The sequence below is a fragment of the Canis lupus genome, chromosome 4 (genome assembly GCF_048164855.1).
Source record: "Canis lupus baileyi chromosome 4, mCanLup2.hap1, whole genome shotgun sequence".
Classification (NCBI taxonomy): Eukaryota; Metazoa; Chordata; class Mammalia; order Carnivora; family Canidae; genus Canis; species Canis lupus.
Genome location: NC_132841.1, coordinates 24,763,842 through 24,789,292, shown reverse-complemented (window position 1 = coordinate 24,789,292; position 25,451 = coordinate 24,763,842). Strand labels below are relative to the sequence as shown.

The 25,451-nt window shown below is 39.4% G+C and overlaps 1 protein-coding gene and 1 pseudogene across 23 annotated transcripts in view; one reads left to right on the top strand and one right to left on the bottom strand.

Moving 5' to 3' along the window:
• The window catches only part of LOC140632020 (small ribosomal subunit protein eS27-like), a 62,594-nt pseudogene extending 60,748 nt beyond the window's left edge, over nt 1-1,846 (bottom strand).
• The window catches only part of USP54 (ubiquitin specific peptidase 54), a 122,346-nt gene that overhangs the window by 83,912 nt on the left and 12,983 nt on the right, over nt 1-25,451 (top strand). For 12 of the 23 annotated variants that reach the window (XR_012029525.1, XM_072823589.1, XM_072823593.1 and 9 more), the window contains 12 exons: nt 14-160; nt 1,790-1,939; nt 3,718-3,886; nt 5,456-5,626; nt 9,315-9,446; nt 9,614-9,994; nt 10,229-10,460; nt 12,425-12,558; nt 14,831-14,998; nt 17,840-17,974; nt 18,890-19,085; nt 21,381-22,780. Coding sequence is in view for 18 of the 23 variants with exons in the window: in XM_072823589.1 (XP_072679690.1) it covers nt 14-160; nt 1,790-1,939; nt 3,718-3,886; nt 5,456-5,626; nt 9,315-9,446; nt 9,614-9,994; nt 10,229-10,460; nt 12,425-12,558; nt 14,831-14,998; nt 17,840-17,974; nt 18,890-19,085; nt 21,381-22,780 (3,415 nt within the window). In the remaining 5 variants the exon portion in view is untranslated. The remainder of the gene's footprint in view (nt 1-13; nt 161-1,789; nt 1,940-3,717; nt 3,887-5,455; nt 5,627-9,314; nt 9,447-9,613; nt 9,995-10,228; nt 10,461-12,424; nt 12,559-14,830; nt 14,999-17,839; nt 17,975-18,889; nt 19,086-21,380; nt 22,781-25,451) is intronic. The other 11 variants (XR_012029526.1, XM_072823597.1, XM_072823594.1 and 8 more) reach the window with 8 other exon arrangements.

Below are 25,451 nucleotides of genomic sequence, written 5' to 3'. Positions count from 1 at the left end.
ATATGTATTTCAGAGCAACTGTGGAGAAAGGATTCGGATTCGCCGTGTGTTGATGAATGCACCACAGATTATCACAATTGGGCTGGTATGGGACTCTGACCACTCAGACTTGGCAGAGGATGTCATTCACAGCCTGGGTACCTGCCTTAAGCTGGGTGATGTGAGTATTAGTTACCTTTATATCTATCTGACTTAAGAGTTCTTATGTCTTAGTATTACTGCTTAAGGGCAGTGAACACTAAACACAAAGGTATGTCCTAGATGACAAATATTACAGGGTTTTGGACAAATACTTGTTATATGTGTACACATACATGTGCATGAAAGTACCTGCTCACATACCTCCTTTGGGTAGGTGGCATAGGCTTTTTAGAAAAAAATGGGATGACATTGGCCTTGAAAGACAGAATGGGCAGAGCGTGGCTACTAATAAAAGTCAAGCAATTTATAGAGTTCTTGTGTACCCTACTCATGGTTTGTTTATACCAGTGTAGAGTGAGGAGGTGTATTCAACTATAGGTGTAATAAGGTCAAAGTAGTGAGCAATCCTAACTAGAGCTGTGATGGGAGGTGAAGGGGTAAAGGTTAGTGACCTGAGTTTCACAATACAAAATTTACTGTGAGGAACCATTGTCTGTTGAGAAGGTAATGAAGTAGCTTGAAAGAGAATATAGTGGTTTAGTGGTTTTCTGTGGATCTATTCAGGGGAATAGGGGGAAAGACTTCAAGTCTGGGATCCTTAACCTTATTAGCTCCATGCTCTAGTATAGGTACAGCCAGTGTTTTCCTTCAGTTCAAGAGAAGAGCCAGAAATTCTGTGGTTTCTTTTCTACTGGTTTCTTTCTTTTCCAGTCTTGTGACTAAGGAGATCCCTTGTCATTCTTTAATGTCACTAAGCCATGACTGAGAATAAATGAACTGTCTGGGGTCTTATTTTAGGTCTCCTTCCCAAGTAATCTCTGACATGAATAAGTTATGCATAAGTAAATCTCCTTTTTCTAAATTTCTATAGTCTACGTCTTCTTTATGGTTCCCTTGTTTTATTTTTATAATGATTTTCTCATTCACATAAGTTTCTCAGGGCAAACATCCTTTTCATCAAATTTTTTCGTATGTCTCTTAGATCTTGGGCAGCCCAATGGCTCAGCGGTTTAGTGCTGCCTTCAGCCCAGGGCCTGATCCTGGGGATCCGGGATTGAGTCCCACATCGGGCTCCCTGCATGGAGCCTGCTTCTCTTTCTGCCTGTGTCTCTGCCTCTCTCTCTCTCTCTCTCTCTCTCTCTCTGTCTCTCATGAATAAATAAATAAAATCTTAAAAAAAAAAAAAAGAACTTAAGGCAGTGCTAGATGTCTACGAATTGAAATGCTGATAACCAGCATGGTGGTATTGCCCCTCCTAAGAGCATTTTTACCCCTTAGTTAGGGTCTCCACAGGAAATTTATATTTGTGATACCAGTTGATAAATAACTTTTGAAACTTGGGTGTTTTGTTTTTGTTTTGTTTTGTATTTTCAACTTTCTTGGCTCCTCTATAAGCACCAGCAATAAAATATTATTGAAAGTATGAAGAAACATCACTACCTTACCAGTTTACCAGCTACTATCTGTCTTGCTTTTCCCTACATTTTGTCTTTTTAGGATAATTTCTGATGATTAATATGGACTAGAAAAAATTTTAGACTGAATATTGGAGAAGGAAGTCAATACCTTAATAAGAAATGATGGAGTCTACTGAGAGATGATGTAAGAGGGTTGAGTGACTTTTTTCTATTCTCTTCTTTCCTCACAGCTGTTTTTCAGAGTGACAGATGACCGGGCCAAGCAGTCTGAACTGTACTTAGTAGGAATGATCTGTTACTATGGCAAACATTATTCTACATTCTTTTTCCAAACAAAGATCCGCAAATGGATGTATTTTGATGATGCTCATGTCAAGGAGGTAGGAATATTCAAGCCCTTCTTGAAGGTTTGGAGACTGCAACAAAAAACTAAGGATAACTACTTGTCTTCTTGTTTTCAGTGTTTATTTTCATAATTTTGATGTCTATTTACTAATCTACCTGTTGAAATTATGAGAGTACCAGTCTTACCTTCTCCAGTAGATGACAAGTTCCTTAAAGATAGGATCAGTGTATTTTATTATTTTCTGTGAGTCTTCTCACCATGCAGTCAGCACAGTTCTGTGTTTATAGTTGGCAAAGTGATTTTTTTTTTATTTTTTTATTTTTTTAAAATATTTATTTATTTATGATAGTCACACACACACACAGAGAGAGGCAGAGACACAGGCAGAGGGAGAAGCAGGCTCCATGCACCGGGAGCCCGACGTGGGATTCGATCCCGGGTCTCCAGGATCGCGCCCTGGGCCAAAGGCAGGCGCCAAACCGCTGCGCCACCCAGGGATCCCTGATTTTTTGAAAATATCTTAATTGGTTGATTTGAGCGAGGACAGTACTGATGCTTCAAATTAGGTTAGAAGGTTAGCATGAAGTTCAGAATTTCAGACTTGGAGTTATCAGTGAGTAATACTTTGTCCCAGAGCAGCTACAAATTATTCTCTGATTGTTACCTCCCTAAAATGCCTTAACATGTTTTGGGGATAGTATAGGGGGAAAAATGGGGCTATGATGGTATTTAAAGCTGGAAACTTGTTACTATCTAAATCTGTGACTGAAGTAGTTAAGGTGATCTGGGTGAGTTTAGGAAGCTTCTTGAGATATGGTTAGCAGCTAGGAGACTCCTGATTGTAGTTTACACCAGTCTGTGGATATTAAGCAGTGTCTTATACAAATAGTAAAGTCTGACAATTTCTTGATTGTCCATCTCTTTTTAGCTGTTGTAGTTTTGGGCAATTTGTATGAATCGCTTGAGCTTTAGTATTTTTATTTAAAACATAATATTTATATTAAATAAGATTTGTAAGTAAAAAGGATACCTGTATTAGTTAAAATAATAACTTAGTTATAAATTTGATGAACATCTGTTATGAAATAAGCACCATACTGGTTGTTCGACTTTCAAGAGCACTCCATCTCAGAATGTGATTGGTTCAAGTTTAAGAGGTGAGTTTAGAGATTTAATTGGATTGTTCTTTTCACGGCTCTTCTGTCACTCTTTTCCATTCTTTGGCAGTGCTGAATCCAGCTCAAAGCTATGGCCTAGGCTCAGCTGTCTATTCTAAGCAGTTTGACATTTTATGTCCTGCCATGTGTGAACTCTGAAATGGATTGTCGCTTATTCTAGGGCAGTCTGTGAGAGTTTCTGCTTGCTCTTTAGCTTCATAAAAGTGATTTTAATATTTAGGAGAAAATTATATAATTTATAGAATGGCAGAATTGCAAGTTTCAAGCAAGGGCTTTAATCTGTGAAAAGAAATTGATCACCAAGGCAGCTGAAGTCCCCTCACAGCATATTCACCTTTGAGAACTTTTATTTATATTTCACAACTGAATTGATGTTTCACAGGAATAAAAGTAATTTTATTCATCATTCCTGTCTTACAGGGTTTTATTGCTTTCTGAAAGGATTTAACAACAACAAAAAAAGATTTAACAAAATTTTCGTGAAATTTAGGTCTAAGGTCTCTTTTGTGATCTTTTTACTCAATTCTTGTCTTTTTATCTTTTGTATTTCTTTAGAAAAACAGAGTAGAAAGATATGTTTTAATGTGGATATGAAATATAACTGTCATGTTTTTCTGATTGTTTTCTGGTTCAGATTGGACCCAAGTGGAAGGATGTGGTAACCAAATGCATCAAGGGGCATTATCAGCCTTTGCTACTGCTTTATGCAGACCCCCAGGGTACCCCTGTGTCCACCCAGGACCTGCCTCCCCAAGTTGAGTTCCAGTCTTACAGCAGGACGTGCTATGATAGTGAAGATTCAGGTGAGCAATCTTTACCTCTTTACCTCTTCCTTCTTCCTTCCAATGTGATCACTGGACAGTTAGGACTCATACTTAATCATGAGCCTAGCACATAATCTATCTTGTAGAAAGAGGATCCATTAGAGATAGAAGTGCCAACTCGTGCTGAAGCCCAAGGTATGCCAGGCTTTGCTTCTGTCAGCCTTCAAGAGTGTGTTGCCTAAGTCACCTGGCCCTGATTCAAAAGTGAGAAGGCAATTAGGTTGATTTAGACTGAAATAAGAAGTTTTTGAGAGAGACTCAATGTTTAACCTTCTAATATTAGTAAAGATGACTGATTCAATTTAACAGTGACTTCATTGAATCGTTAAGACCAAGAAAAATAATTTTTTTTGTAGAAAAAACTACAAAACTAGTCATTTTGGGATAAGAGTTTTTTGTTTTAAAATGCCAAGTGTAGGGATCCCTGGGTGGCGCAGCGGTTTGGCGCCTGCCTTTGGCCCAGGGCGCGATCCTGGGGACTCGGGATCGAATCCCATGTCAGGCTCCCAGTGCATGGAGCCTGCTTCTCCCTCTGCCTATGTCTCTGCCTCTCTCTCTCACTGTGTGCCTATCATAAATAAAAAAAATAAAAAATAAAAAAAAAATAAAATAAAATGCCAAGTGTAGTAGTAATATTCCTCGGCCTGTGAAGCAGTTTTTCACTTCTAATTTGATTGTTTGTAATGTAAATCATGTTTTCCTGTAGAAATAATTTGTAGCTTCATGGCTAACGTCACAGGCTAGCCCATAGAGGCTTATGATATATTAGAAATATAACCCTAATGATTTTGGCTTGATTTCTGAAAAGGAGGAAAAGAAATATTATTTTCCTCTTCTAGATCTAGGACTGTCCTGGAGTATAATTTTGAAAGAGAAGACGCTTGTCCTTGGAATTTTTTTCCTTCCCTTTTGTACCTTCCTCTTGCTTGATACCTGGTGTTCTTCCCAGCTTTGTACCTACCCAGACCTGCTCTACTTTTTCTCCCTTCAATCAAACTCCCATTTCCACTGTTGTGCTTATCTCAGCAAGTCATTCAGAGGAAATTAATCTGATTGAACTAATCTACTCTAAAGTATAAATAATAGCCCCATAATTTCTCAGATAAAGAATGCTTACAATGTCAATTAAATTTTTTAAAGTGGCATTTCTGGCAGTATAGGACAAAAATTATGGGATGGGAAGCAACTGGTTATGTATGCCAGGTCGGCCTGGGACTCTCCATCTAAATAGATCTTACTTTTCACAACTTTTTCCTTTCTTCCACTTTTCCCCATAGGTTTTCTAAAAGCCCCACAGTTTTTCACAGTGGCAGGCAAAGTGAGGGCTTCAGCAAGGTAGGGGCAGGAATGGGAGGAATTGTTTGTATGTCTGGGTTTATCTGAAGTTGGGTGTTGGGAAGAATGGCTCTGGTATATCCTTCTCACCCTTCCATCTAGGAAGTTCTTGCCTTATGGACCTTTGTTGCCATCCAACTCTCTTCGCCTTCTCTCTGTCACTGTCCTTTTCTCTTTCCTTACTTTTGCATATGTGTCTCCTCCTTCCCTCAGGGAGGGAGCCCTCCATCTCAAGTGACACTCGAACCGATTCTTCAACGGAGAGCTATCCCTACAAACACTCCCACCACGAGTCTGTGGTCAGTCACTTCTCTTCTGATTCTCAGGGGACAGTCATCTATAATGTGGAGAATGATTCCACGTCTCAGAGCAGTCGGGACACAGGTAGGGAGTTATGTAGTGGACTCTGCTTGCCTGATTCAGTTCTTGCATAGAGATTCTCCCAAGAAAAAGAAGCTGGGGCAAGTCAGAAATGTTTGCCATGCAAAGGGAGAAAGGCCCAGAACTTGGGTAATTGGGTGGCATGAAAAGAAACAACACAACTCTGAATGAATGATGATATTCCATTGCACATATTCCTCTCAACGCCAGCATGTGAATAAGGATGATTGTAATATGATTATTGATGTGATTATTTATCCCAAAATCTGCTTTTTTTTTTTTCTGCTGTATTCTTCATTCCTATCCTTCTCATAGTATTTCAGTAAGCCTTTGTTGTCTTGCACCTCATCATGTTTTCATGCTAGACTTTATCTCAAGCAGGCGGCTTTGAGACAAGGGGCATATTTATGGGTATGGGACACTTGCTCATCACTTTGCTGGGCTTCCTGAAGGACAGGAAAGCAAACGAAAGAAAGCTAGCCTGTTTGTTATTGTGAGTTCCACGCAGAGGACATTCTCAAACTGTTCTGTTAGTCTGTAGAAGAATGTGTTGTCAGTGGAAAAAACTAATACAGGACATAAAAGGAAGAACAGTGAGTGATTCACTGCTGAGATGAAAAGTTTATCACTTAATGCATATAACAGTGCCCATACTCTTAGAGACTTGGGAATTAGTGAGCTCATGGCTTTAGATTGGTGGTTCATACTCTTTGCTTGGCTTTTTTTTTTTTTAAGTTTCTATTTAAATTCCAGCTGTTAATGTACAGTATAATATGAGCTTCAGGTGTATAGTATAGTGATTCAGCGCTTGTCATACAATACCCTGTGCCCATCACAAGTGCACTCCTTAATCCACATTAAAGAGATCACTATTTCCCACATCCACCCCCCTCCCACCTCCTCTCTGGTAACCATCAGTTTGCTCTCTTCAGTTAAGACTGTTTCTTGGTTTGTCTCTCTTTTTTCCCCCTTTACTCATTTGTTTTGTTTTTTAAATTCCTCATGTGAGTGAAATCATATGGTGTTTGTCTTTCTCTGACTGATTTATTTCATTTGGCATAATATTCTTTAGTACCATCCATGTCATTGCAAAGGACCAGATTTATTCTTTTTTATGACTTAGTAATATTCCATAATATCCAGCAGGTAAAGAAGATATGGTGTGTGTATGTGTGTATGTATATGTATAAATGATTGTGTGTATGTATTTATCATAATCACAATCATATATCACATATCATAAATGTGTGTGTATATACACATCATATATACACGTATGTACATGTGTATTATATATACACACAATCATACACACACACGTGATATACCATATCTTCTTTATCCATTCGTCAGTTATGCTGTTTCCATAATTTGGCTATTATACAGGATGCTGCTATAAACATCCGGGTCCATGTATTCCTTTGAATTAGTATTTTTATATTAAAAATAAAAAAGGGAAATTTAAACATTTTCGAAAGTATACAGAATAGTAAATACTGCCCCTCCATGGATTCCTTGCCTAGTATCAGTAATTATAACTTATGGCCAGTCTAGTTTTATCTGTACTTCTACCTACTTACCCCACTCCTGGATTATTTTGAATTGAATTCCAGTTATTATTTCACCTTTTCCATAAGTATTTTTTGTATGTACCTCTAAAGCAGGAAATCACTTTTATTTTAATTTAATTTCATTTAATTTTTATTTTATTTTATTTTATTTTATTTTATTTTTTTTAGGAAATCACTTTTAAACATCATTATTAGGGGATCTCTGGGTGGCTCAGCGGTTTGGCACCTGCCTTTGGCCCAGGGTACAATCCTGGAGTCCCGGGATCGAGTTCTGCGTCGGGCTCCCGGCCTGGAGCCTGCTTCTCTCCCTCCTCCTGTGTCTCTGCCTCTCTCTCTCTCTATATATATATATATATCATGAATAAATAAATAAATCTTAAAAAAAATCATTATCATGCTTAAAAATATTAATAGTTCCTAAAAACCATGCATAACCAATAATTATTGAAATACACAAATATCTTATAAGTGTCACAATTTTTTAATGGTTTTGTGTGCTTGATTCCAAATTCAAGTGAGGTCTACGCATTGGGACGGATTGATAAGTCTTTTATATTTCTTTTAAACTATAGGTTTCTCCTCTATTTTTTCCTTGAAGCTGATTGTTGAACAACTAGGTAGTTTTTGTCCTATAGATTCCCCACATTCTAAAGTTTGCTGATAGTATTATAGTAGCATGTTTCTCTATTCTGTGTTTCTTGTAAATTGGCAGTTGGATCTAGAGGTTTGGTCAGATTCATGTTTGATTTATTTTGATAACTGTTGCATAGATGTCTGCTGCAAAGTATGATATTTTTTAAGACTGTATTTATGAAACTGAATAAAAAAAGAAGCCAAATAACAGGATAAACAAGGCTTATTTTCTAGGAGAGTCAGGTTTATGTTAATAGTTTGTGAATGGCTGGGGGCCAGGGAGCATGCTCCCATTGGTACATTTGCAGATTTAGTTGCTCCAAGTGACTTCCTCCTTTCTTAAATATTTCTTTTGGACCCAAGGTAACAAAGGACCAGATAAAAGCAATAAAATATTACATTGGTAATTTATTGAAAATAGGTAGCCATCTCACTATACTGCTGATACCTGAATATGTACAAAAATTTTCATATACTAAAATATGAAAACAAATTAGCTCTTGGTACCTTTGAGAACCTAAAGGGTTTTCTCTAAACCTGTTTTCTTGTTTAATTCACCATTGGCTTCCAGCAGTTTAGATGATTATATTCTTTAGAATCTGACCTTTGCTTTTATCAAATCATACATTTCCATCATGGGGGCATGAAGCAGAACACGTTATATAAAAGAGCCTATACCTCCTGGGCTTCCCAGCGATTGGGTGAAGCCAAGTTCAGTACAGCACTCTTTGGGGACGGGACTGAGGATTATTCAAAGTTCAAGTGTCCTTTTAAATGATTCACATTTAGGGTGCCTGGGTGGCTCATTTTGTTAAGCATCTGCCTTCAGCTCAGGTTATGTATGATCCCAGGGTCCGAGTCAGGGTCCCTGCTCAGCAGGGAGTCTGCTTCCTCTCCCTGTGCCAGTCCCCCTGCTTGTGTTCTCTTGCTTTCTCTCTGTCAAATCAATAAATCAATCTTTTAAAAAATGATTCACATTTAAGGACGGTTTAGAAATGAAAATTAAAGGTGCCCACAATCAGAGCAAAAGCTGGGGCACCTGGGATAATACCAGATGTAATAAAAATTAGGCTTTACTTGGTATGTGTTGCTAAATAAAAGGAAAGCTCTGTCTTTTATTTACGAGAGTGAAAATATGTTGATACGTGACATTTTTATGCAATCTTTAAAACTGTCACCTTTAAAAAATTACCAAGTAATGTGTCCTTCTGGGTCACCTGGAAAGATTATAAGCAGGATCAGGACTGGTAATTGTTCAGGAGACATTGTAAATTTGGAAGCCTCCATGAAATACTTGAGCTTCTCTACATTTATCTATTGAGAGCTTCCTGTTATACTTAAATCAGATGACCTTGGCCCCTATAGCTTCTGATTCATGGGTATACTAAATTAGTGGCATTGCTATGAATCCCAAAGGGAGATTAGATTCTTAAGAGTATGGAGGTCAGTCCCAGATACTAGCTTACCCCCATTCTTTGTTCTTTCAGGACACCTGACTGATAGTGAATGTAATCAGAAACTCACATCCAAGAAAGGGTCACTGATAGAACGCAAGAGGAGCTCTGGCCGCATTAGGAGGAGAGGTGATGAGCCACAGACCTCAGGGTACCACAGTGAAGGCAAGCCACTCTGCACTGTTTGTCTTTCTTCATTCACTCTGGTGAACTTGTGTCATACCACAGACTGACTTTTCCTTCCTGATCAAAGTGCTGTCCTTGCTTTCACACTTTGGGGTCTGGGTATCCATTTTAAGCATTTATATTTGTTTAATTCTTTGTGTTTTTAGGAGAAACACTGAAAGAGAAGCAGGCTCCTAGGAATGCCTCTAAACCATCCAGCAGCACCAATAGACTAAGGGATTTCAAAGAGACAGTCAGCAATATGATTCACAACAGACCATCCCTGGCTTCTCAGACCAACCTAGGATCTCCCTGTGTAGGGAAGGGAGGAGACCAGACTGACAAAAAGCCTCCTAGGAACCTGTCTTTACACTCTCGTGATTGGGAAGTAGAGAGTACCAGCAGTGAGTCAAAATCCAGTTCTTCTAGCAAGTATCGTCCAACGTGGAGACCCAAACGAGAGTCTCTGAATATTGACAGTATCTTTAGTAAGGACAAAAGGAAGCACTGTGGCTATACCCAGCTTAGCCCCTTTTCTGAAGATTCAGGTGAGGAGATAATTAGGGAAGAATTGGGTTTTTGAATAAAGTTGACTCATGTATTTAAAAAACCTGGATTTTTCTGGTAGACTCAGCAAGGTCCATTTTTATGCTGATGTTGAACCTTTTGGAGATAGGAGTTCAGTGAATGAGTAGCTAGCTGGAGGGAAGGGTTGGTTGTCTTAATTTGAGGCAGATGCTAAATCCACCTCCTTTTCCCTACTTGTCCTTTGATCGGGATAGCTAAAGAATTTACACCAGATGAACTAAACAAGCCACCTGCTTACAACATTAAAGCTAGTGGACCAAGCCCCCAGTGCAAGCCCTGGGGCCCAGCACGGCCAGGCTCTCACCTTTTAGAACAGCACCCTCGCCTAATACAGCGAATGGAATCTGGCTATGAGAGCAGTGAGAGGAACAGCAACAGCCCTGTCAGCCTGGATACAGCCCTGCCTGAGAGCTCCAGTGTCTGCAGGTATTGTTTGGCCTTTGAATAGTGGCATTGTCCCTTGCAGCAATGTGAGTCACCAGGAGGTTTTTCAACTCAGATAGGTGGAGTAATGGACTTTATTACCATTTTGTGAGCAAAATATTTTGCTTTATCAACTTTTTAAAAAAATGGAAATAAAGTTGATATACCATGTTATATTAGTTTTAGATGTATAATATAGTGGTTGAACAATCTGTATATTATATACTATGCTCACCACAATAAATGCCATTACCATCTGTCACCATGGAATATTATTACAATATCATTGATTGTATTCTCTGTGCTGTACTTTTCATGCCTGTGATGTATTTATTTTATAACTGGAAATTTGTACCTCTTAATCTCCCTCAGTTATTTCACCCTTCCCCCAACCTTTTTTCCCCTGGCAACCACCAGTTTGTTTCTGTATTTGTGATTCTCTTTCTGTTTTTTGTTTGCTCATTTGTTTTGATTCCACATAAAAGTGAAATCCTATATAGTATTTGTCTTTCTCTGTGACTTATTTCACTTAGCATAACAATTACCTCTGAGTCCACCCATGTTGTCATAAATGGCAAAATTTCATTCCCTTTTTATGGCTTAGTAATATTCCATTGTTTATATATACCTCATCTTCTTTATCTGTTCATCTCTTAATGGGCACTTAGGTTGCTTCCATTTCTTGGCTGTTGAAAATAATGCCACAATAAGCAAGGGGGATGCTCTGTCAACTTTCTATGGCAACAGCACCCTCTGCTGGAAGAAGGAGCAAAGACATTTGAGAAAGGAGAGAACTTATTATATGTAAAATAATTATTTAGTAAATAATGTGATGGAAAAATTAGTGAATCAAAACCTATAGTTCTATAATCAGAAAACAGAATAGTTGTTTATTTTTTCATTTAGGATAGATTCTTTTTTTTTAATTTATTTTTTATTGGTGTTCAACTTACCAACATACAGAATAACCCCCAGTGCCCGTCACCCATTCACTCCCACCCCCCGCCCTCCTCCCCTTCTACCACCCCTAGTTCATTTCCCAGAGTTAGCAGTCTTTACGTTCTGTCTCCCTTTCTGATATTTCCCACACATTTCTTCTCCCTTCCCTTATATTCCCTTTCACTATTATTTATATTCCCCAAATGAATGAGAACATATAATGTTTGTCCTTCTCCGATTGACTTACTTCACTCAGCGATTCTTTTTTTTTTAAGATTTATTTATTTATTTATTCATGATAGACATAGAGAGAGAGAGAGGCAGAGACACAGGAGGAGGGAGAAGCAGGCTCCATGCTGGGAGCCGATTCGGGACTTGATCCTGGGACTCCAGGATCACGCCCTGGGCCAAAGGCAGGCGCTAAACCGCTGAGCCACCCAGGGATCCCCTATACTCATTTTTTTAAGGGTCACAGGGTTTCTGTGTTTTATAAGCCAATGATATTTATAATTTAAGATAACACTGACAGTTCAATAGTGCTTATTGTACCCTGTTCATAGGGCCCAGTTTGCTTTATAAATTTCAGATCTTCATACATTGTTTCTACTGAATTGCCACAGAGGCAAGTTCCTTAACAGAGTTGCTGCTTTACAGAGTGATTTTATCTTCCACAAGGGTGATAATCACATCCTCATATTTTTCCCACTGCTTATCCTCTGGACACAGGACCCTGTTGAGTTTTACACATGAGAAGATGGCTACAAAGGTATAAGAAATAGGAAGGCAATACATATGAGAGCTTATATTTATTAATTCATTATAAGTTTTGTGTCAGACACTGCTAGATGCACAAAATGTGAATGAAGTGAGATAAGATGGGGGAACCACTTTCAGAAGTAATTTAACAGATTCTTTAATTGTATATTAGTTTGATGTTTTATTGTATTTTTTAGGGACTTTAGTCCTAGGAATGTTGTAAGTTATCACCCTTCCAATATTTTCACTACACTCTGGTTTATCTTTTGAAGGGATCCAAGTGCTAAGAAATCAGCTGGGTTGGCACCTTCCTGGCGTCACATCCCAAAGTCTCACAGCAGTAGTATCCTGGAGGCAGACTCCACAGCATCCAGGAGTAGCTGGACAAAGAATCTCCCCCTCTCAGGTAAGCAGAAAGACACTGGATTGGGAGTACTGGATTTGACTGCCAGTTCTATTTGGAAAATAGCCTTACATGAGCACATTTGAAGTTGGAGGACAGTTGTACTTAACGTTTTCCATCAGTATGTAAGTATGGAGGCATTTGAGCCATTCCATCTTTGGATTTATCTAGCTTTTGCTCTTTATCATGGCTTGCCTGATTATTCTTTCCAACTTAGGGATAGCCCTTGTGGGAACAAGAAGGAACAGAAATAGGGTGAACAGTGTCAGTAGCACCTGCATTACTAAGAAGAGTAAGTTCTGGGTTTTTTCCCCATGGTATAGAGGAAGCCTCATGGGAGTGGATTTCTTATTGTTTAGTTCTGTGAATTAAGATGACAAAAGGAGACATGAAGGCTATGGGCAAAACTGAGGAATAAGTAAGTCAAACCTATCCTTATTCCTGCCTCTATATTAGCCTGTCCAGTATCCTTGTTTTCTTTCCCTTCATGAGTGTGCCTTGTGTCCTCATACTCGCTCCCCTGTTTTTTGTTGTTGTTGCTGTTTTTTACAGAGAGTGCAGGCAGCAGGAGGGGTAGGGGGAGAGGGATAGAGGGAGAGGGCTTAAGCAGACTTTACACTGAGCTCAGAGCTCGATCTCACGACCCTGAGATCATGACCCGAGCTGAAACCAAGGGTCTGATGCTTACCCAAGTATACCATCCAGGGGCCCCTTGATCCTATCATTTTAGTCTGGCAGAGAGCAAAAAATTTATCTAATAATTTTCATCATTCTTTAAAATTTTTTTTTTAATTTTTATGTATTTATGATAGTCACAGAGAGAGAGAGAGAGGCAGAGACACAGGCAGAGGGAGAAGCAGGCTCCATGCACCGGGAGCCCGATGTGGGATTCGATCCCGGGTCTCCAGAATCGCGCCCTGGGCCAAAGGCAGGCACCAAACCGCTGCGCCACCCAGGGATCCCTCATCATTCTTTTAAAAAATTACAGGAGTAAAAATAAGTCCAATAATTTAGTAACCTGCCCTTTCCGTCTTCAGATTGAAGGAACCAGTATTATCATCAGGGTATATATTTTTTTACATTTTTTTCTATGCCTATACAAATATATAGATAAGCTTATTACCACCATTTTTTTTAATAAAATGAATTTATACTATATATATTATTCTGTCACTTGATTTTTCACTTAATTTAGACACCCTTTTAGATCTGTTTGGTTCCATCTATGAACATTTATAAAATTGAATTTTTACAAACCTTTTTTTTTTTTTTTTAAATTTATGATAGTCACACACACACAGAGAGAGAGAGAGGCAGAGACATAGGCAGAGGGAGAAGCAGGCTCCATGCACCGGGAGCCTGACGTGGGATTCGATCCCGGGTCTCCAGGATCGCGCCCTGGGCCAAAGGCAGGCGCCAAACCGCTGCGCCACCCAGCGATCCCTACAAACTCTTTTAAGATTTATTATCTTTAGAGAGAGGGGATCATGGGGAAGGGAGAGGGAGAGGGAGAGAGAATCTTAAGTAGACTCCATGCTGAGTTCAGAGTCTGACAGGGTGCTCAGTCTCTTGAACATGAGGTCATGATATGAGCCAAAATCAAGAGTCTGACTCTTAACCAAGTGAGCCACCCAGGCGCCTCTACAAACTCTTTTTTTACTGGAGAGTTGACACATCTCTTTAAAGAGATGTTGGAAGTTAAGGCTGAGAAATTGACTTGCTTGAAGCTTCCCAATGAGTTAGTGGCAACATGTAACTAAGAATGCTGTCTAATGGTTAAGATCATGGATCATGAATTTAACCTATATTTGACTTTAGTTCAGCTCTACCACTTACCATCTTTGTCACCTTGGGCAAATTTATTTATTTATTTATTCTCTTTGTGAATCCGTTTCTTCATTCCTAAAATATGGGCAATAGTAGTATCTACTTCAGAGGTTGTCATGAGAATTAAATGAAATAATATAGATAAAAGTGCTTAAAACTGTGCCCATCACATAGTAAGTGCTCAACAAATGTTAGTTTTCACATTGTTATTGTTGTAAAAAATCACTCAATAAATATTTTACCTTTGTCATCATTATCATCATTGTTATTATAGTTTATAGCCCAGATCTCACCCTGAATCTGACGTGGAAGGCACTATCCAAAGCATGAACTCCAAATTGAATCAAGAGTTCCAAAGGAAAGGCAGTGCAGTGGCCATAAATGCAGCAGGTGCTTAGCTGTAGTTGTAGAAATGTGACAATTTTTCTTCTCCCTTGTTTGTATTCAGGTGGGGAGATATCTTCCAAAAGTGAACTGGATGAACTGCAAGAGGAAGTGGCCAGGAGGGCCCAGGAACAGGAACTTCGAAGGAAACGGGAGAAGGAATTAGAGGCAGCTAAAGGGTTTAATCCTCATCCCAGTCGCTTCATGGACTTGGATGAACTGCAGAATCAGGGTAATTGTTATGATGGGGACAGAGAGAGAGGGAAAAAACATATTCAGGCCTGTAAATTCCTGTCTTCTGTTCACTTAAATTGTATTTTATCATAATTCACTCATTTTAGTGAAAACTAGTGAAAGTAGGAGGTGACAAGCCTATTGATTGGAAGACAGACACTGATTTTGGGCTCATCTATTGAAAGTGTATAGTTTAGAGATAGTATATGGTTCATGGAAAAATATTTCCCATGAGTATCTGTAGAAGGTATAAATAAAACTAGTCACAATTCAGAAACAGCAGAATAGGGGAGTTGAGTTGAGCCAGACTGATGAGGGAAATTCTATCCTTGAAATTGCCCACCTGGAGTTTCAGGGAAACAGGTCTACTAAATAAGTTCTAAGAACACAAAGCTTGATTGCCTTTTGATCCTCTGATGAATCATTTCCCAATCTTATATGATTTTCATTGACTTAACAAGGCTTCCCCAAATGCCCTACACTAGTTACTTTTTTCCTTCACTTGCTTTAGGATGTTTTTTTGTACTAGAAGAGATGAGTTTTCAAAATAGGAGGTTTTATTTTTTAAAGATTTTATTTATTTATTCATGAGAGACAGAGGCAGAGACATAGGCAGAGGGAGAAGCAGGCTCCCCTCGGGGAGCCAGATGCGAGATTCAATCCCAGGACTCCGGTACCATGACCTAAACCAAAGGGAGATGCTCAACCACTGAGCCACCCACGTGCCCCCAATATAGGAGTTGAAAAAGACTGAAGTATATACCTTAAATAGACTCCTGAAACTTACATCTCTGTTTTTCTTTCTATAAAATGAACTTATTGTTCTTATTATCCAGAATCCCCAGATGGAACAAATTATGCTAAAACAGTGCAAAGAATAGGAGTCACTGCTCTTTTGGGTGGTTGCTTTCTTGTTGACCACTTCCCACTTTTTGTCAACACTTAATTTGAAGAAGCTTAATTTGGGGCCTATTTGAGGACTATTTTTCTCCTCTAATCCTACTGTCTTTTGATTTGAGGCAATTGTTGCTTTATATTTCCTAAGGCATTGTATTTATTTCTAAATTTTAAATTTCTAATTCCTTAATTGTCCCTACATTTGGATAGTCTTCTCTCCCTTTTGAGGAAGAAGACATGCCACATTTGAGTCTCAGGTTTATATTGTTTCTGAAGGAGGAGACTTGTCATCTCCTTTCCTTACCTTTTTTCCTTCCTCTCTTATGTTGGGCAGTAGATGAAAGTTGAGAGAGAATCTTTCTGGCCATATTTCATTGCCAATTCTCGATACACTTTGATTCACAATCTCTAGGAAGAGCAAGGAATGGAAGGCTAAGGTTCTAGAAGTTTAGAATTAAAATCTACTATAGTGATTGATCAACTATAGTCTGCCTATATATCCATAGAGAACTTTTTTTTTTTGTTTTAATGGCTCTCACTACCAACTCTGATTATGAAGATTATATAGATTTAGTTGATGTCAAATATTGTGAGAAAATTTTAGGCCTAGATGGTGGGGTATCATATTTCTTGATGGGACTGAATGCCAGGTTCTTCAGAACCAACTTCTATTTCTTCTTTTTCTTTTTTTTTTAAGATTTCTTTATTTATTCATGAGAGACATACAGAGAGAGAGAGAGAGAGAGGCAGAAACTAGGCAGAGGGAGAAACAGGCTCCTCGCAGGGAGTCCGATGTGGGACTTGATCCCAGGACTCTGAAATCACAACCTGAGCCAAAGGCAGATGCTCAACCACTGAGCCACTCAGGCATTCTCCCAACTTCTATTTCCTTAGCCTTCTCATTGGTCTCCAAAGCCACAGTGAATTAGGAAGTGAATGTTAGGTGTGCAGAAGAGTCTTTCTTAAAATGTCCAGCTGGAGGTAAGTGGAGGCTGGGGACCTTATGGGAAAAATGACTCTGACATTTCGGTATTTTTTCTTGTGAGCTTATGAAAATTTACCATTAATCCCAATCATGGGTGAATTTACAATACAGCTTACTACCAGTTTATGGTTATGAGTGCGTAAAAGCCAACAAGGTACATAAACTTGAGTGTTCTTTTACAAAAATTGCCCTTAATGGTACTTTCTTGCATTTTCATCTGGCATGATATTTGAACTCTTTTGTGCCTGCTTTGGTATGCATTTGCTTTCAGAGGAGGAAGGAGTATTTCATGCTAACTGTGTGGGAAAGTGACTTTTGCAGTAGGTTTGGTGGTTAAGGATATGATGAAAGAAAATACTTAGCACTACTGACAAAAAAATGTGTGCTTGCAAACCAATAAGGGCTATTCAACTGCCCTGGTAGATATATTGAGGTTAGGAACTGTAGAGTACCTATGCCCAAGAGGTGTACTAATTTTCCACTTGAGGGTGGCACAGAGAGGACTGTGAATTGATGTAGAAAAGAAATTTTACAGATGGCTTTCCACAGAGTCGTGAAGCCACTTTTGCCTTAACAAAGCAGTAGAGGTCTCTGTGGAGGTCTGTGACATTCTGACACTGATTGGCAAGATGTATTTTGTTGCACTGTGGAAAAACAGATCAGTTCCAGGCATAAGAATCCACCTTCTGCTGTAGACAATACCTTGTTCTTTTCTTGAGGGATCCCTTAAAAGCTCTTGGAATATGTGGTGGTGGATGATATACTCCTCTTTCATGGTCTTGGCAATGTCTTGGCTAAGGCAAAAACGGATGTCCTACATGTTTCAGAGAATTGTTCATAGCAGTGGAGAGTTAGAATAATGGTAGATCAAAGGCTCAACAGCAAGGAACTATGTGCACCGAAGGGAAACATCACTACGTAGAAAAAGTTGGAACCAATTTTAATGAAAATGAAAAGTACTGGCCCTTTCAGGGAGGAGTGACGGCTTTGAGAGGTCCTTGCAAGAGGCAGATTCAGTGTTTGAAGAGTCCCTGCATCTGGAACAGAAGGGAGACTGTGCTGCAGCTTTGGCTCTCTGTAACGAAGCTATCTGTAAGTAACTCTAACTGCTACAGCTATGGCAATTTTGACTAACTTCATGATAGGTATCATTAGAGACATCACTCAGATGGGATGAAAACAGCTTTATGTCTCCTTACTGTCACTCTCCTAAACTGAAGCTCTTTAGCTATCTTTGCCCTTCACATTTCTAAGGGCACCATGTGCTGTCACTGTGGCCTATGGATATTTACTGGAATAAGCTCAGCCAGAGTCCACAGATGAACTGTCCAGCCATGCCTACCTTCTTATCCCAAGATAAAGTTAGACCTCGGATTTGAGGTTAGTCTGCTCTTTCCTAGTCACTGATTAGCTAGGTAGAGCTTATGGCAAGAAGAAATGAATATATTGACTGTGACTTCCCAGGCCTGTGACTTTGCACTGCATATTTGATTCATGTTTCTCTTCTGCTTTCCTGGTATGCTGCACTGTAAGGCCACAGTGAAGGACTAAGGCTTAGAATTTATATCTAGTTTTCAAATGTGACCCACAAGGAGCTGTGTTCTATAAAGACAGATACAGATTTGGATCTTATTTCTGCTGTTGGCTGTTGGGAAGGGGAAGTTGGGAGCAAAGTGTGGAGACCAGATGACAGGTCAGATGCAAAGGACGAGAGTGGCAGTCTCTAAGATAGAAGCACCAGTTTCTCTTCTGACTCATTTTAGTTTAGCTTTTTTTTTTTTTTTTAAATTTGAATTAACCTGTTTGGCCTCCATGGCTTCCATGAATGTTCCTTAGAGCCAGAGCCAGTTCTATACCCTGGACAGTATGTGCATGGTCCATGCCTTGCATTCCTGCTGCATATTTTGAGTTTTACTGCATATCTTTGCTCATTTTTGGTTCAATTTTATTTTTATTTTTGTTTGTATTTTGTGTTCTGTTTCTGCTATATTTTCTTTTGCATTTTAGCTAAACTAAGACTTGCCCTGCATGGTGCCAGCTCTAGCACGCACAGCAGAGCCCTAGTCGATAAGAAGTTGCAAATCAGTATTCGAAAAGCTCGGAGCCTACAGGAACGCATGCAGCAGCAGCAATCATCGCCACAGCCGTCGCAGCCCTCAGCCTGCCTCCCCTCACAGGGGGCGGCCCTCCCTCAGCCAACAAGGTAGTGCCTGGGATCCACTGTAGTTTATGGACACCAGGGGAGGAAGTGACCATGGGTCAGAGCTCTCCTTGTCTTGGTGACTACAGGGAACAGAGAAGAGTCCTCTGAAAAGATTTTCTTCTCAGGTCAGACATATGGCGGAAAGCTCATCTCATTGCTGGTCCTTCTCTTAATAGTTCCTAGAAAGATACAGAAAATATGGCATAATAAATAGATCATTTGTCCATATTTCCTGTGGGTGAGTTTGTCCCTGGACTTGTGTAATATCATGATTATTAAATTTGTACATATTATGTCCTCAGACATGGCAATATGATCTATATTGCAATAGAAACCATGTGATTTGTTTTGGGGATTTCAGTGCTTCCTGTCCCTCATGGAAATGGAGAAAGCAGTCCTTGCTCTGATTGAACCATAGAAAAGAAACACAAAGATTCCCTTTGTTTTGTTTTGTTTTGTTATGGGCAGCACTAGGAAAAAGTCCCCAGGGCCACTGGTATAGTTTTTATACTTTAGCTCTTGAATTTAGTTCTTGCTTAGAATACATAGATTTAAGTTAAAGAATAATTTTGGCTGTTGATAAACCTTATAGTTCTCAGAATATAAATATTATAAAAACAGCTAACATTTATTGAACATTTTTTAAAAAAGATTTTATTAATTTGTTTTTAGAGAGCAAGCAAGAGCAGGGGGAGGGTAGAGGGAAAGGGAAAGAGAGAATCTTAAGCAAAGTCCAACACTGAATGTGTAGTACAGCATAGGGCTGGATCCTACAACCATGAGATCATGACCTAAGCTGAAACCAAGAGTTGGATGCTCAACTGACTGAGCCACCCAGGCACCCCCATTTATTGTCTAGGGACTAAAGTAAACACTTTAATTCTCACAATAACCTTAGGAGATAGGAACTATTATTTAGCAATATTTTATAAATAAGGAAACTCAAGCTCAGGGAGTATAAAATCTATAAGGTACCCAGGATTACTCAGCTAGTAAGTGGTAGAGGTGTGGATTTCAGATCCAGGTCTGTTTATCTCCATTAGGTATCCTCCATAAGTATAATGACATAGTGCACCTGGGTGGCTCAGTGGTTGAGCATCTGCCTTTGCCTCAGCTCGTGATCCCTGGGGTCCTGGGATTGAGACCTGCATCAGGCTCCCTGGAGGGAGCCTGCTTCTCTCTCTGCCTATGTCTCTGCCTCTTTCTCTCTGTGTCTCTCATGGATAAATAAAAAGAGGCAGAAACGGGAAAAGCAGGCTCCTCACATGAGACCGATGTGGGACTCCCTCTCCCAGGATGCTGGGATCCCGACCTTAGCCAAAGGCAGACTCTCAACCGCTGAGCCACCCAGGTGCCCCTAAATAAATAAAATCTTAAAAAAAAAAAGTATAATGACATATTCTTCATAATGTTGTAAGGGTGACCGGGTGGCTATACCCATAAAAGTTGATGGTATATTATCATTCAAATTTAATGTTAATAGTAGGACCTTCCTTTTTCTTCTTTTTCCTACAGTATACTCTAGTAGTTGAATGCTGATCTGAGAATCTGATCAGAGATATGTTTTAAATATAAGCAATTTAGGCAGCTAAACTATTTCCAGAAAACTTAAGCCACTTGATGTATGTGAGTAATTGAGGGTTTTAAGTGCTTTTCAGGTCAGAAATAAAAAAAACAGTAAGAAACCTAGTAAATGCAGTTAATTCCTATTTTTACTCCCAAATCTCAAGAGTCACAGTGCATAACTTTGGGAAAATATCTCAGTGAATAATACAACCAAATCCAGATTATGAAAGCATACTTGAAGTGTTTGAATTCTGTGTAATCCCATGAACTCAAATCACCCTGTATTTGTCAATGTGCCTTTTGGTTATTTTGGCTCATTTGCCTCTCAGGACGCCAGGTAGGAGTGATTTCTAGGCTTTGCTCACCTTCATGTCATCTGCATGTGGGATTAGCAGTTTTTGTTTTTTATTTTGCAAGAAGGATATGATTGGAATGGGACTTCAGAGGCAGTAAAGAAAATTGACAAAGACTTAATTTTATTGTATGTAGCTTTGGTGAGAGCTTTTAGTAAAGAGGATTAATATTACCTATTGCTTGGGTATGAGCTGACATGAATCTGCCTTCTCTCGTGAACTTCTGAATTGTTGACTCTACTTGTGCTTGTCTTTCTATTTATTTTTACCATTCCCTTTGTGGATGGCTAGAAATGGGAATCAAATGAACAGGTCTTTTTGTAAGTGATCTTGTCATTTAAGGCAGCTTATGACTGGCTCTCTCCATTAATTTCAGTGAACAGCCTATCCCGCTCCAAGTATTATTAAGCCAGGAGGCTCAACTGGAACCCTGCACGAATACAGAGTTTGGGGCCAGTTCTTTCATCCACTCACCTGCTTCCTGCCATGAGTCACACTCATCACTATTCCCAGAATCATCTGCCCTGTCTGTCCCACAGCACAATTCCTCTAGTAGGTCTGCCTTGAACCTTCTAACTTCAGTTGAGGAGAACAGCATTGACCCTCCTGCACTCCACAGGCAGGCCTTACCAGGGAGGACTGAGAAGAATGCTCATTATGATTGGGAACCATTGGATATACCAGAGGGTAAGCTGCAAGGCTACAGGGGTGACAACAACAGCTGTACCAGGTTCCCCCCACAAGAAGGAAGAGGCATTGGAAGAGGCATTGATCAAGAACAGTTATTCCAAGAAAAGAGGGATCCTGCTGTTTCATCCCAGATGATGCCCTGGTCACACTCAATTGGAACAGATACCTCTGAAAGAGGAGATGCACACAGCCTAGACTGTAGTCCTTCAAGTTCATCAGCTCAGCCCAGCCTTCCTCTGTACAGGGCCTGCCACCCCATAATGCCTGCTGCTTCCTCACCTACGCTTCACTCTCCTGATACTGTGCAGAAAACTAACCAATGCCTCCAAGCCAAAAGCCTCAAAACTTTGTTGACTTCAAAAGTGAATGGAGGCAGTGAGGATCCCTATAGGCCAGACTTTCCCAGCACAAAGGGGCTTGTCCGCTCCCTAGCAGAGCAGTTCCAGAGGATGCAAGGCACCTCCACAAGGGATGGCACAGGTTCCCAGGATAGAAGTTTGACAAATAGTCTAAGGAAGAACTCTTCCCTTTCTGACTCTAAGCCTCCCTTCCCTCAGGGTCAAGGGAAAGGCCATTGGCCTTGGGCAAAACAACAACCCTCTTTGGATGGTAGGGACAGACTACCTTCCTGGGAAGAGCCTGCTGGTTATCCTTCTATGGCCATGAACTCTGGGCTGCCTAAAAGTGAAACTTCTAGGGGAAGACAGCCTAGGTTGGCAGAGCCAAGCATGAACCAAGGAAAACCATCTCAAGTGAGAGATGCTAGGCCTAAGGAGCTTGGCAGCAGTGTTGACTTGGGGACTTCCTTGCCTTTGGACTCCTGGGTGAATGTCACAAGGCTCTGTGATTCTCAACTCAAACATGGGGTCCCTGGGCCAGGAATGAAGTCCTCTCCCCATGATTCCCATACCTGTGCAGCCTATCCAGAAAAAAACCACATCCTTTTGCATCCACATTGGAACCAAGACACAGAGCAGGAGACTTCAGAATTGGAGTCTCTCTACCAAGCCAATCTTCAGACTTCTCAAGCTGGCTGTTCTGGATGGGGGCAGCAAGATGTGGCCTGGCACTCATTAAACCAAACAGGTAAGAATGCAACCATGGGCAGGGGAAGTGGGGGACATATAAAAACTGAAAGTGAAAAGATAAGATCAGAAGAGGGGTGGTGTTCTGTCCAACTAACTTCCCCAGCTTAGGAAGTTGTAGCAGATCTTCTGACTTTATTCATAAAGACTTTAGGACAAGAGCTAAACTTTTTTTCTGGCTAGAGTAGAGAATGGGGACAGAACTAATCACTCATGGTCCAGTTCCCTTTTCCTAAACAGATCAATGAATGCAGTGCTAAGGAGTGGTTCATTGGTCTTTGAGAGGGACTCGGGGAGGCTGAGAAGCAAAGTCATCTTTCCATGGCTTAGGAGCTGAACTAACCCAAAATCCAGCTTCCAGATCCAGCTTGCACATTGCACAGAATTCCCACATTAAGCCATATCTCCAAATGTGGCATTTCCAGATCATACAGAACCAGAAATATCAAGATCTTCCCTAATCCCTTCAGGAACTACCAGGTGTAGGATTTTCAAGGTTGTATGCCTATAGGGTACCTGTTCTCTGACTATCCTTTAGATTATATTGTGTGAGGAATGAAGTCTACACCTTAAATGCACTCCACAGACTTAGTTTGGAAATTGAAGACATGAAGAATATTTATAACTTTGACTGATGTAGTTAAGAACTCAAAAGCCTGAACTATTGTCCTTCATTGAACTAATGATGAAACTATTGTTTCCATCATGAACTATCAGTATAAATTTAGATAAGTCACTCTATATTCCATGGCCAAGATTTTACCTGTAAAATTAGAGAATGGGTTCAATGATTTTTTTAAAAGATGCCTTCCAACTCTTAAAATGATATATATGATTCTGTGAAATTGAACTCAGAATTAATTTTATCTTTAGCTCGGTATGACAGTTTTCATAACAGTACAGTTTCCTTGCATGCTGCCAACTGATGTTTAAAATGCAACCATGCAAGTATTTATTGAGTACCTAGAAGCTATCCTAGAAGCTCTTGGTGGTGGTGGTGGTGGGGGGGGGGCGGTAATCCCATAAATATAAGATTTGATATGAAGATGTTTTTTAGGATATGCATCACAGTGTAGACTTTGCAATAATGTTTATTAAGTGCTCCTTAGGTACACAGGACAGGGCAGTATGGGAAGATTCTAAAGGATGAGGAAAATCTGGCAATTACCAATTAGCTTCCTGTATAAGGGAGAAAGTATATACAAATGTTAACTATTTGAAGATAATAATAAATACATATAAAAGAATATATTGCAATTGAAATTAAACTAACTGAATGTCAAACATTATATTACCAAAAAAAAAGCCCAAACAAAAAAACTCTCATATTACCCAAAATAGGAACATTTTTCATTGTAGATACTTTTAAAAATAAATAAAGTAACAAAAATCATTGATAATTCCACTCATAATTTCATGAGTTTACTTCTGACTTTGTTTTTTAATGCATTTTGTTTTGTTTTTATAAAAAGCAAATCTTTACAATATATACAATTTATTCTCATGATATTCTTACATTACATCCTTGAGCATTTTTTCTTTGAAAAAAACTAGTTTTAAGGACTGGCAATATGCTACATATCAATGTACTGTAGTATATTCAACCATTTTACTCTACTTTTTATACTTCCAATTTTTAGATAAATAGATGATGAATGTCTTTATATATTAGTGTTTGGCCATGATTCTGATGAGCTCTTCAGAATAAACTTTTAGAAGGATGATAACTAGTTGAAGGTTATATATTTTTAAAAATTTCTTGATATGTACTGGTAAATTAGCCTTCAGGAAGCTTAAACTTCTGAAAACAATTTGAAAAGAGTACCTACCAAACATACTTTTTTTGCCTAATAGTGAATGAAAACTAATTTAAATAATGCATCTGGTAGAGTCCTCAAAATCCTTGTCAAACCAAACTAGCCTTTATTTTGACATAAAGAAGTAATCATGTGGAATCATTCAGGAAGTAGGTAATGAAGGGAGATGCCAATTAGGGTCTATATGCGATAGAACACATCTTAAGGGGGGTTCTTTAGCTTATTGTACAGCCTTTTTTTTTTTTTTTTTAAAGGTTTTATTTATTTATTCATGAGAGACAGAGAGAGAGGCAGAGACACAGGCAGAGGAAGAAGCAGGCTCCATGCAGGGAGCCTGATGCGGGACTCGATCCCGGGTCTCCAGGATCACGCCCTGGGCCGAAGGCGGTGCTAAACTGCTGAGCCACCCAGGGATCCCCTTATACACCCTTGTTTAAGTACCAAGTTACCTTGTCCCCCCAGCTTTATTGATATAATTGACAATAACATTGTGTAAGGTTAAGATGTACAGTGTGAAGGTTTGACACATAGATATTGTGAGATGATTACCCCAATGAGGTTAGTTAACACAACCATCACCATGTATAAATTGTAGTTTTTTGGTAAGAACATTTAAAATCTCTCTTAGCAGCTTTCGGGTAAATAATACAATATTGTTACCTACAGTCATGATCCTGTACATTAGATCCCCAGAATTTATTCATCTTATAACTGGAAGAGTATATCCCTTGACCAGCATCTCCCCATTTCCCCCAGCCTCCAGCTGCTGTCTTTTTTTAAATTTAAATTTAATTTGCCAACATACAGCATAACACACAGTGCTCATCCTATCAAGTGCCCTCCTCAGTGCCCGTC